The sequence below is a fragment of the Lissotriton helveticus genome, chromosome 9 (genome assembly GCF_964261635.1).
Source record: "Lissotriton helveticus chromosome 9, aLisHel1.1, whole genome shotgun sequence".
NCBI classification, from domain to species: Eukaryota; Metazoa; Chordata; class Amphibia; order Caudata; family Salamandridae; genus Lissotriton; species Lissotriton helveticus.
Window position 1 is genome coordinate 1,095,026,072 of NC_136070.1, and position 12,734 is coordinate 1,095,038,805.

General features: G+C 44.7%; 2 protein-coding genes across 4 annotated transcripts in view; one reads left to right on the plus strand and one right to left on the minus strand.

Annotated features, from left to right (window-relative positions):
• PDHB (pyruvate dehydrogenase E1 subunit beta) overlaps positions 1-11,191 on the minus strand; it is a 35,031-nt gene extending 23,840 nt beyond the window's left edge. The window contains exons 1-2 of the mRNA XM_078661504.1: positions 11,098-11,191; positions 10,957-11,016 (exon numbers count right to left, since the gene is read on the minus strand). Of these exons, the coding sequence (XP_078517630.1) occupies positions 10,957-11,016; positions 11,098-11,133 (96 nt within the window). The 5' untranslated portion in view covers positions 11,134-11,191. The remainder of the gene's footprint in view (positions 1-10,956; positions 11,017-11,097) is intronic.
• A 304-nt stretch (positions 11,192-11,495) lies between these two features.
• The window catches only part of KCTD6 (potassium channel tetramerization domain containing 6), a 41,399-nt gene continuing 40,160 nt past the window's right edge, over positions 11,496-12,734 (plus strand). The window contains exon 1 of one of the 3 annotated variants that reach the window (XM_078661502.1): positions 11,496-11,515. The gene's annotated coding sequence lies outside the window, so the exon portion shown is untranslated. Of the gene's footprint in view, positions 11,516-11,607; positions 11,745-12,734 lie in introns of those variants that run through there. The other 2 variants (XM_078661503.1, XM_078661501.1) reach the window with 2 other exon arrangements.

Below are 12,734 nucleotides of genomic sequence, written 5' to 3' on the forward strand. Positions count from 1 at the left end.
AAATGTAGCTTCCTGACAAATTTGGTGTAATTCCGTTAAGCAGTTTTTGATGTAACCCGTCTTAAAGAAGTCTCCGGAAAATGCTTGTGAATTTTCTGTTTTGGGAACCCCCTTTTTTCCCCCTCGGCCCCCACTTGATGGATAATCTCGAAACTTTCCAGGAAAGCACTGCTGTCGATTAACTTTTTAGGGAGTGGAGGGGGGGGGGGGGAAGCAGTGGTGTACAATTGATTGACAGAGTGAAGTAGTTAGTTAGGGCAGCGGAATGGCCCAGAGTAGACTGTTGTAATTGTAATTGGGTATTTATAGAGCGCACGGCTACTCCATAGAGTGTCCCGGCGCTAATAACCACTGAAAGCAGGCAGAAAAAGGACACATAACTCCCAGATATATACTACATATCAAAATAGCCAGGTCTTTAGCTTCTTCCTGAACTCACCCAGGTCAGTTATCTGTCTGAGGGCAATGGGGAGATCATTCCATAGGTGGGGCGCTAACACTTGAAAAGAGCGGCCGCCCCTGCGAGAACGGGAAAACCTAGGAATGGTCATCAAATACTGCATCGAAGACCTCAAAATTCGTTTCGGGGCATAATGCCGTATCCTTTTCCTGATGTAAAGGGCCCCAGAGTTGTGAAAGGCCTTGAAGGCCAGGATGAGGGCCTTAAACTGGACCCTCTTACGCACCAGAAGCCAATGAAGCGATTTTAGGTGGGAAGTCATATGGTCCCTAGGTGCGGTCATAAGAATAGCTCTGGCCGCCGAATTCTGGATAACCTGAAGGCGGCTTAGAAGGTATTCGGGCAGTCCCAAATAAAGGAAATTGGCATAGTCCAGCTTAGATGAAATAAGGGCCTGAAAAAACGTCTTTCTGAGGAAGATCGGCAGCAGGGGGAGAACATTTCTCAACATTTTTAAAAGCCCAAAGCAAGTGCTGGCCACAGTCTGAATTTGGGTCTTCATGGACATGTCCGAATCCATCATTACTCCGAGATTTTTTACAGAAGTGACTGAGCACTTGGGAGGAGACATGTCATGTGGCCACCAAAGGCGCCACTCTATACTCCTGTCTGATCCGAAAAAAATATTCTCCGACTTTTCGGGATTACACTTTAGTTGACTCTCCCGAAGCCAGGAGAAAACCTCCGTTAAACAGATGTTTATCTCACTGCCTCGAAACACGCTGCCTTTCTCACTGATAAACAGAAGTTGGGTGTCGTCGGCCAAAGGGACAATTTTAGCACCATATTGCTCCGCTAAAAGTGCAAGTGGGGTCATATACATATTAAACAAGGCTGGGCTAAGCACTGAGCCTTGTGGAACACCCACTTCCATAGGGGTGATACGGGCTGAAAACAGAGGGGACCATACAGTTTGCTGGCAGCCACTTAAGAAGGAGGTGTACCATTTGAAAACCGTGCCACCAATCCCACACTCCTGGAGTCTTTCCAGGAGTTGGTCATGGGGCACGGTATCAAAGGCAGCCGACAGATCCAGTAGTACAAGTACAGCGTTCCCCCCACTATCCAAGGTGGTTTTTATAGTTTCTGAAACTTCTAGTAGGGCTGTCTCTGTACTAAAATTAGATCTGAACCCAGACTGACTTGGATGTAATATGTTGTTAGCCTCCATAAACTCTGTGGTAACACGATTTACATATTTCTCCAAGACTTTGGAAAAAAAAGGCAACAATGAAATGGGCCTGTAATTACTCGGCATCAGTGGGTCAGCTGTAGGTTATTTTTAGCAGTGGGAGAATTCTGGCGTGTTTCCAGCACTCCGGCATTCTTCTCTCTGCCAGTGAAGAGTTCAGCACTCGATTCACTGCTGGATTAATTACTTCTGCAATAGACACCAGTACTCGCGCTGGACACGGGTCCATAGGGGAGCCAGATTTCAAAGCCTTCATTATTTCGAGAGATTTATCCAGAGAAATAGGCGGGAATTGTGAAAGACACACTCCACGCATAGAGGTCCTCCTGCTGGGAATCACTATACTTGAGAGTAGAGTGTTGTAGAGTGAAGTAGAGAAGAGTGGCGCTGAGTAGAGTGAAATAGAGTGTAGTAATGGGTCATAAAATAAAGTGGAGTAAGATTGCATAGAGGGAGTTGCATAGAGCGTCGTTGAGTGTTTTAGAGTGGAATGGCATGGATTGGAGTACAGTGTCAGAGAGGAGAGGCATAAAGACAGTAGTAATGAGTAGAGTGCAGTGGTGTAGAGTGCATTGGTTTTGAGTAAAGTGGTGTAAAGTGCAGTGACAGAGAAGAGTGGTACACAGAATAGTGGTGTAGAGTAGAGTGCAGTATCGTAGAGTGAGGGTGCGTACAGTAGATTGTTTCAGAGTAGATAGAAGTGACGAAGAGTGGAGAGTTGCAAAGAAGAGTGCACTGGCATAGAGCGCAGTGTAGCAGAGTAAAGTGGCGTAGAGGGGGAGTGGTGTGGAGTGCAGTGGCTATGAGGAGAGTGCAGTGGTAAAGAGTGCAGAGGCAAATAGAGCAGTGGTGCTTAGTAGAGTGGGGTAGAGTGCACTGGCAGACTAGAGTGGTGCAGATTAGAGTAGAGAGGCGCATAGTGAGGTGGCTTAGAGTACTGCGTTATAGATTGCAGTGGTGCACGGTAGATTAGTGTGGTGTAGAGTGCACTGGAGTAGAATGGCAGGGAGTTCAGTGGCAGAGAGTGCATTTGTGTAGAGTGCATTGGTGTAGAATAAGGTGGAGCAAAGTGACGTAGAGTGCAGTGGCATAGAGTGAGGCTGCGTACAGTAGATTGTTTCAGAGTAGATAGAAGTGGCGTGGAGTGGTGCAGGATATAGTAGAGTGGTCCGAGGAAGAGTGCAGTGCAATAGAATGTAGTGGAATATAGCGCAGTGTAGCAGAGTAAAGTGGCGTAGAGGGGAGTGGTGTGGAGTACAGTGGAAAAGAGTGCAGTGGTGCTTAGTAGAGTCGAGTAGAGAGCACTGGCAGAGTAGAGTGGTGCAGAGTAGAGGTGTATACTGAGGTGGCGTAGAGTGCAGCGTTATAGAGTGCAGTGGTGCACAAGAGATTAGAGCGGTGTAGAGTGGCGGCAGTTCAGTGGCAGAGAGTGCATTGGTGTAGAGTGCAGTGGAGTAAAGTGACGTAGAGTAAAGTGGCGTAGAGAATATTGGTTTTGATTAAAGTGGTGTAGAGTGCATTAGCATGGAGTGCTGTAGACTAGAGTGCTGTGGATCAGCGTAGGGTAGATTGCGCGGTACAGAGAGGAGTGGTGTAGAGTGGAAAGTCGCAGAGTAAAATAGAGTGGCATTAAATTCAGTGACAAAGAGCAGAGTGTTTCTGCGTAGAGTGCAGCGGCATAAAGTGGTATACAGTGCCTTGGTGTAGAGTGCAGTAGAATGGCGTCGAGTGGGGCAGAGTAGAGTGCAGGGACAGAGTACAGCAGTGCAGAAAAATGTGGCAGAGAGTGCAATGTTGCAGAGTTCAGTGACGCAAAGTGGAGTGCCATAGAGTGGAGTGGTGCAGAGTATAGTGCTGTAGCACAGAGAGTCGTGGCATACAGTGCATTGCCATAGAGTAGTGCAGAGTAAAGGGCAGTTGTGTAGAGTGTCAAGAGTGCAGTGTTGCAGAGTAGACTTTCGTAGAGTGCAGTGGTGTATAGTGCAGAGGCGTAGAGAGCACTGGTGCAGAGTAGAATATGTTATGTTATAACAATTTATTATGCGCGCAGCGACCCCAGCGAAGGAGCATCCCGGCGCAGAGACAACGGAGCAACATAACATAACAGGGAAACAATACTACGGAGAAGAGGCTAAAACAAGAAAGTCTTGATGGCTCTACGGAAGGACAACAGGTCCTCGAGCAGCCGGATTTCGACTGGAAGGGTATTCCAGACTGACGCTGCTTTCACCCTGAAAGAGCGACCCCCCATCCTGCTGAGCCTAAACCTAGGAACAACAGCAAGGGCCTGGCCTTGAGACCGGAGGCTGCGGGTGGGGACATAGAAGGAAATAGAATTGGCCAGAATCTCAGGACCTATGCCTCTTAGAATTTTAAAGGTCAAACACAGGACCTTGAACAGAATACGCTTCCTGACCGGGAGCCAGTGCAGGGAGCGGAGGACATTGGTCACCGGGCAGAACCTAGGTAGGCCGACAATGGCTCTCGCCGCAGCGTTTTGCACCCGCTGCAGGCGGGTTAGCTCAGCCTGGTTAGCCCCAACCAGCAAGGAGCTAACGTAGTCCAGACGAGAGATGATAGTTGCCTGGACTACAAGCTGTCTGGTAGGGGCATCGAAGAACCTAAGCACTGGCCTTAAGCCTCTTAAGAGTCCAAAGCAGCAGGCTGCGATTTTTTTGGTGTGCCCTATGAATGTGAGACCGGCGTCTAACCAGACCCCTAGATTCTTCACCTCCGACACCGGGGTCGGAGTGGGGCCCAGCTCCGAAGGCCACCACTGATCGCCCCAAAGCTCCACTCCCTTCCCGACAACCATATACAGTGGCTTAGAGTGCAATGGCATAGAGTGCAGTGGCGTAGAGTGCTGTAGAGTAAAGTATAGTGGCATAGTTTGTTGTGGAACTGAGTGCAGTGGTAAAGGGTAGTTGGCATAGAGTGCAGTGACGTAGAGGACATTGGTTTAGAGTAAAGTGTGCGTAAATGTGTTAGACTTGTAAAGCGCACGGCTGCCCGTAAGCGTCCCGGCGCTGGAGACCGCTGGGGAACCCGTCCTGGCTTTCCCTGTGAGATCAGGCATCCCCAGCGTCTGTGGGGGGCCGTTGTAGAGATGAGGCAAGCTTAATGCCCAGAGTTGCAGAGTGTGATCCCTGGTAAGAGTAGGCACCGAGGCGAGAATAGTCGAGTCCGCTGACCTGGTCCACGACCCTGCCGCGTCGGGAATTGAACCCTGGTCCCGGGCCGTTCTCTGCTTACGGGTCTGCCGCCTCTAACCAGTGAGCCACACCACTCCACTCAAAGTGGTGCAGAGTGCATTGACGTAGAGTGCAATGGTGCAGAGTAGAGTGCAATGGTGCAGAGTAGAGTGCAGTGGTACAGAGTAGAGTGCAGTTTCACAGAGTAGAGTGGCACAGAGTAGATTGTTTCAAAGTAGAGTGCAGTGGTGTAAAGTGGACTGGCATAAAGTGCACTGGCATGGAGTGGTACAGAGTACAGTGCATTGGCGTAGAGTGCAGTGTTGCAGAGTAGAGTGGCACAACGTGGAGTGAAGCAGAGTGCAGTGGCGAAGAGTGCTGTGGTGCATAGTAGAGCAGTGTGGGGGTAGAGTGCATTGGCACAGATTAGAGTGGTGGAGAGTAGAAAGGAGTAGTGGGAAGTGGCATAGTGTCACATGGCGCAGACTAGAGTGCAGTGACAGTGCAGAGTAGCGCAGTGGAGTGGCGTTCTGTGGAGTCGTGCAGAGTAGAGTGGAACATTCATGCTGTAGTAGTACACTTCCATTACAGAAAACACATCTTCAGCTGAAATCCCCATTATAATTGCACAGACATACAGTTTCACTAATAAAAGTATACAGCACACAAATGATAATATGTGGATATGCCATCACCTATATGGATTTGATAGTTTTAAAATATTTGTTTTCACCATACTTTAGAATTCCCAAAAAAGGTTATTCATTTTGAGCTTTTCTAAGTCTGAAATAGCTGCACAGTTCATTTACAGACATTTTAAATTGTGTTGTGTTCTACAAAACAAAATAACACTGTACAGGCTTCCTCAGTCACTCCCCTGCAGCCAGCATGATTGTCCCATAAATCATCTCACTTTGAAGCCAGAGAAATTAAAGTAATGAACACGCGCCTTGAAAGAGGGAGCCTGACATATGACCTCTGTCTTTTAATGCACAGTAAATGTGACAAGATGAGAACAAGGTTTAAAGGCCTATCTACAGAAATCGAACACTGGTAGATTACTAAAGTAGATAGGGTTTGGACAAGCAAAGGGACCAACTCAAGCTTCTCAGCTTAAAACAAATAAATCCAGCAAATGGAAAGCAAGCAAATGCAAGTTACAAACTACAAAACCAATGGTAAGCAATGAGGAGGTGGGAATGCATTCACAGGGAAGACAGGGAAGCTTTCCAAAAGCTTCCAAGATGTTGTTAGAAAACCAGACAGCTGTGTTGTCTGGTAGGCTTCGGCCTAAAAATGGGGGGGGGGGGGGGGGGAGGGAGGGGCAGGTGGAGAGCTGGGGTTGCGGCACAAATAAATGATGTACTTTATTACACAATACAGCAGCAAACTGGCAAAGAGTAACACATACTAGGTGACAACTACCTGTCATACTTCTCCAGCAGTTTAATGCAAACTGAGGTTGACAAACCACAAAGGATCCGCTCCTTTTAAATGAAACTGATGAGTTTCTTCACTCACTTATTCATATATTTTATCAGTTTTCATTGCATTCCATTGAATTATAGCATCACGAGTGAAAAGATCATCGATTACATAATTTCTTTTATTGATTCATCTTGTTTTTTTTAAATTTCAACATCATTAAAGAAAGTTCATTGTGTTCATGAAAATTCAATAGTTTATATCATGCCCAATGCATTTCGGTTTAAAGAATAGTAACCCTTCGTCAGGGGCCTGTTGAAAAATAATGATAAGAAAACATTCAGGACCTTAGCATTCAGTGAAAGCAAAAGTACACAAGTGTCACATATATAATCTGCAGCTAAAGCGTTCTTACTGGGTAATGCATTTATATCAACGTTATGGTGAACAAAAGAGACTACTAACTCGCAAGTTTAAAGAAAGTGAACAAAAATACCAACTAATACGAGCCAATTCATCAGAAACAGGGTAGCTATGTGTGAAACCATTGCACTGGTTGTTACGATCATTTCTAAAAAGAATAACTGATCTAAACTAGAATGGTCCAGGGTAGGTAAGGATAACAACCATAGAGGTAGACTTACGTGTTGCATCAGACTGTATGTTCGAATCTGTGTTCCGGGTCACGTGGGTGTGTTGGTAGCCTATAGAGGGGTTTTTTAATCTAAAGAAATGATCACGTGTTGGCTAAATGGGAGGGTCAAAAATCGGCGGCTTCCCAACGATAGCTTGAATTGACGTGATCTTTAAACCGCGAGATAGAATAAGACGTGGCTTATTAGCAAAAGCGGAATAAATTAGAGCGCAAAAATATTAAATTAAGTGAATGAAGCAGTTAGCGTGTGGCAGTAGCCATGGTTACGTACATCCCGTTCTGTGATTGGACAGTAGTCCGATCACGAGTGAACGACGTGGAGAGACATGGAGAAGTCAGGAAATTCAATACTGTGATTGGACAGTAATCCGATCACGTTGAGATAACGTAATGGTGAATGTTATGTATAAATAAAGTGGTGGGATAGAGCTGATCGGGAGTGGATCTGAGTGATGACATGAAGCACAGATAAGCAATGCAGAAAATGAAGATATAGATCGCGAATACATACATGAAACTACTAATGACATTTAGCCAACACGTGATCATTTCTTTAGATTAAAAAAACCCTCTATAGGCTACCAACACACCCACGTGACCCGGAACACAGATTCGAACATACAGTCTGATGCAACACGTAAGTCTACCTCTACGGTTGTTATCCTTACCTAACCCGGACCATTCTAGTTTAGATCGGTTATTCTTTTTAGAAATGATCGTAACAACCAGTGCAATGGTTTCACACATAGCTACCCTGTTTCTGATGAATTGGCTCGTATTAGTTGGTATTTTTGTTCACTTTCTTTAAACTTGTGAGTTAGTAGTCTATTTTGTTCACCATAACGTTGATATAAATGCATTACCCAGTAAGAACGCTTTAGCTGCAGATTATATATGTGACACTCGTGTACTTTTGCTTTTCACTGAATGCTAAGGTCCTGAATGTTTTCTTATCATTATTTTTCAACAGGCCCCTGACGAAGGGTTACTATTCTTTAACCCGAAATGCATTGGGCATGATATAAACTATTGAATTTTCATGAACACAATGAACTTTCTTTAATGATGTTGAAATTTAAAAAAAAATAAGATCAATAAAAGAAATTATGTAATCGATGATCTTTTCACTCGTGATGCTATAATTCAATGGAATGCAATGAAAACTGATAAAATATATGAATAAGTGAGTGAAGAAACTCAGTAGTTTCATTTAAAAGGAGCAGATCCTTTGTGGTTTGTCAACCACATTTTGCATTAAATTGTTTCAAGGCACTGCAGACACAGTGCGACAAGGATTGCGCCAACACGAACTGTTTAAATACTTGGTTTGAAACAGGTGTGCACGAAGATATCATTGTTTTTGATACTTCTCCAGCAGCACACCCAGAATTGCCTTAAGGGATTCATTGAGGCCTTAGACTGAGCTTGTTAACATACTTCACAGCTGAAAGATTGCTCGATTAATGGGGTCAAACCCAATACTGCTCCTTTGGTAAACAAGGATAAAACCGTAAGACTGTACAATGCATCCTCTTTACAAGTATTAGCTGTTGGTTTCTCAGCTTAAACTTCTGATTTTAGAGCCAGGGTTCTATATATTTCAACACGGAGATAAGATAAAACATATTTCGCAAGCAGGTCCCACTAACAATTTGAAATGTGTTAATTACAGATACACTCAGAATGTGAAGAAGATTGTTTAGACATATCTTAAGAAACAAGGAGGTGAGGAAATATTTAGTGAGAGTTAAGCAGGTAAATAAGCTGGATCCATGTACAATGTACTGAAGAAAACGTAGTAAAACTGTGCTCATTTGCTGCCAGGAATGTGCTACTTATAAACACTAAAATGCAGGCAGTTAAGGTACAGACTAAATTGGATAGTAGAAATTCAAGGACAAATCACTATGGGTGAGTTACTGAATACTGGTTGGGTGCTACCCGACTACGTATAATATTAGTGATAAGGCCAGAACATAAGCAACAGGTTATGTGTGCCATTCCTGTATAAAGAGAGAATACTGTGAAAACAGAAAGCATGGGCTACGCCTGTCTTGCCACCTGAACTACGAGAACTGGCATGCAGGCATAAGAGGCTTCACCAGTAGTAAAAAAAACAAATGCGCTCCAAAGAAGAGGAGAGCGAGGACCTAAGACTTTCTGCTCAAAGTGAACTAGTGATATCAACGAGTGACTAAATTGCAGTTCTAAGCCCCAAGGGAATAATAGTGCTATAATCTGCACCTGTGATTTCAAACAATGATCATAACCCAGAATTTGCTTATCATAATTGCACTGTGTCATTTAGTACTGCAAGGTGAATAATGTACTTGCTTTCATGAAAAGACAAATGCAAAAAGAACAATTGATGGACAGAATGCAGAAACAATGTCAAACATCCACCCCCAGTACACAGATCTGGGGTTAAATCCATTGTTGTTTTGCACACCATGAAATTCCAGTTTGGACCCAGCCATATGCAAATCAATCTTGACCCTGCTCCTCATGGGAACAGTCCAGCCCGAACTGCTACACCAGGTCCACCCTGGACTGGAAACAAGTATCCTGGGACCAGTTTCAGGGTATCACCCCCACATTGCCGGGCTATCTGGACTCCACTGGTATGGTGAGCTAGGGAGGACTTAGTTTGGCAGTTCGGTCTGGGCTGTACCCATGAGGAGCAAGTTTAAGACTGATTTGCATATGGCTAGGTCCAAACTGGGGTGGCCTAGTGAGCAAAAGAATGGATTTAACCCAGATCTCTTTTCTGGGGGTGAATCTTTGACATTGTTTCAGCATTCCGTACATCAATCAAGCTCTTTTTTGGAAACAATGACTATCTTATAAATTACAGCAAGCAATTGCTTCTCACATACTCAGTCCAATGATCACATCTGTGTCAATAACATACCACAAAGTAACTGTAGTTTATGCCTGGAATGTACATACAACACTAACCCCAATAATTAATGGACTGACCACTACATTCGAGCTACCGGGCCGCGTGCTACTCGCCCTAAAGCACTTCGACGCCTCATCACTTAATGCACTGAAAAGCTCCAATCCCAGCCATGAACCCTTTAGAAAGAAAGTAGACATACACTCCCTTGGACGCTGCGCCCTTCGTTCTTAAAATGGTCAACCTTGGGAATATGTGCAGCCTCTTCACCCGTCCATGCATAGACTCACTGCTTCTTATTCGTCCGAAAATGAAAACCACTCAATACCAATCCTTTTCTGGCAATGCTCCCAGGATGTGGAACGCTCTCCCTAGAGTCCTCAGATGCAACCCCTCATTCTCCTGCTTCAAAAGGGACCTGAAACTCCATCTCCTTAACAAATACTTTCCTGACCAACGTCAACTAACCTACACTTCAATATCTGAGTTTACTCCTCTCTCTTGACATTCAAGGATAGTTGGTGACCGGACTGTTAAACCACCTTATTTTTCATGCAACATTTGCCTGCCTATTATGTAATGCAATTTCCGTCTGTTTTTTTACAGTATGTATGTAAAGCGCTCCTATACCTGCGGGTCAAGCTAGCGCTATGTAAATAAATAAAAAATAAAATAAGAGAATTGCATAGCTATCAATCTTGAACAGTTTATGTGTCAAGAAAATTAAATTCTTGCTACCACTTAAAGTAAACTCTTCGTTAAATGCTGTAAGCGAAGTGAATAACTACGATGGTCACTGCAGGGCAATTATCATAATGTCCCCAAATGGAGAGTAACTTGTTTGTCGGACTCCCCAAGTGAGGGAGGGTTATGGGAGTGCTATGCATATTCTCTTCTTTGCATGGGAAGCCCGAGTTCTTCGAAACATGACAATATGATGGTCCTATACAGACCACGGCGGACAGCCGCTATTAACAGCATTCGAGAAGATCTGAAGTAACACAGGACGATCAAATGCGTTAATGATAAAATGAATATGTAGTTAATAAAAAAACAAGCTATGTCCACAGAGATGGAGTATGCTCCTCGAAAGGTGACTCCTAAGGAGTTGGAGGCACTGTCAGCACTCTGTACCTGGATTGCTTTGGGCCCACTCGCGTGGAAACGTCTCCTTAGCAGCAGAGACACTTGAGCCTGTAAACGAAACACAGGCGACAGTTAGACTGTGATCTGTCCTTGTGGAGATAGATTGCAAAGCCCCTTCTATCCTCTCACCTTCCCGGCGCAGAAAACCTTCCTTACAGACGCCATCTTCACTGTATGCCCTCTAGCTCTAGCCACACCAACTGAGCAACCTTCCCGCACAGAAACCAATCACAAGCGCCCATGCTTTTCTTACAGGACCACGCCCACGTATTATGCATCTAGACATGTAACTGTTTTCGTTTTCATACCGTCCTGGGCGGCCTCCATTTTATTGTCAGGCAAATTGCATTAAACTAGGTCCGCCGCTTCCTAAATTAAGTTTGAAGAGGGCGGCCATTTTGGAATGGGTTTATTCTTTCGTCTAACAATTTTTCTCTACAACAGATTTTTATCCTGCACAATGAGAATTATTTGTTTATGAAAGTAAGGAGACATAGCATTTACGTAGATTTGAAATCTGCTAAGCAGGACAACGTATAGACCCGCGGTAAGCACACATAGATCAGATGCTCTTAACGGTGCGCTAGGCTGCAACATGGATATGAAGCATCCAAAGATAGCTGCTGCGCTTGACGCTTCCTAGAGGTTCCGCTTCCGGGATTTGCCACTGGGTGTGATTCGTTGTATTGGTGGGGGCGTCGCTTTGCTGTTTTTGCTCCGGGTATCATTGATTTTCTGCGGTAGGCTTTCTGGGACCGTCGGCGTTACTGCAGCAGGTAAGAGAGGGATTTACGCGCATAATATTGCGGTCCTGGCAGCTTATTTTGTACGCGACCCAAAGAGAGCACTGGGAACTGTCCTGGGTACTGTGTTGTAATGATCGAGCGAGATTGTCCTGGACTAAGCGGTGTCTGTTGAATGGAACACTGTTCCTGCATAGATCGGATCTTTCTCTGGAGCAGTTGGCCTCGGCCAATTAAAGTGTCTGGGACCATCCGTTGTTGTGACATGATTAAGCGAGAGAGCTTTGGAGCATGAGGAAGTGTCTGTAAAGATGGGTCTCAGTCAGAGTATCTTCTTCAAGTACTTTATTGGCAACTCTGTTTAACGTAGCAGGAACGATCTCAACAAGTCCTCCGTCTCCCATCAACTGTCCCACCCTGGAACCCCACGTACACGTTCTTATTCTAAGAACCTATCTACATTCCTAATAAGAATATTACAACACAACACATCTTCCCCCTTACAATAATAAATAACAAAGGAAACTATATACAACAACAAGGAGAGAGAGAAAAAAAACAAAAATTATAAATTGATCAGATTAACATATAATCTTTAAGTCTGTGAGGAGTATGAATGACTCTTCCAAATCTTCCCAATCTCATTGTATCTGTACAAATTTGTTCACCCAAGTTCAAGTTCAAGGATTTGTATAGCGCACTACTCACCCAGAGGGTCTCAAGGCGCTTGGGGAGGAGGATTATTATTTATCGAATAGCCAGGTTTTGAGTTCTTTTCTGAAGGGGATGTGGTTCTGTGTAAGGCGGAGGTAAGTGGGGAGTGAGTTCCAGGTCTTGGCTGCCAAATAGGAGAAGGATCTACCTCCCATGGTGGATCTTTGGATACGCGGAACTGCGGCGAGGCCTTGATTGGAGGATCTTAGTTGGCGGGTGGGTGTGTAGAAGGATAGTCGAGTGTTGAGGCATTCGGGTCCTAGTTTGTAGAGGGCCTTGTGTGCGTGGGTGAGGAGACGGAATGTTATT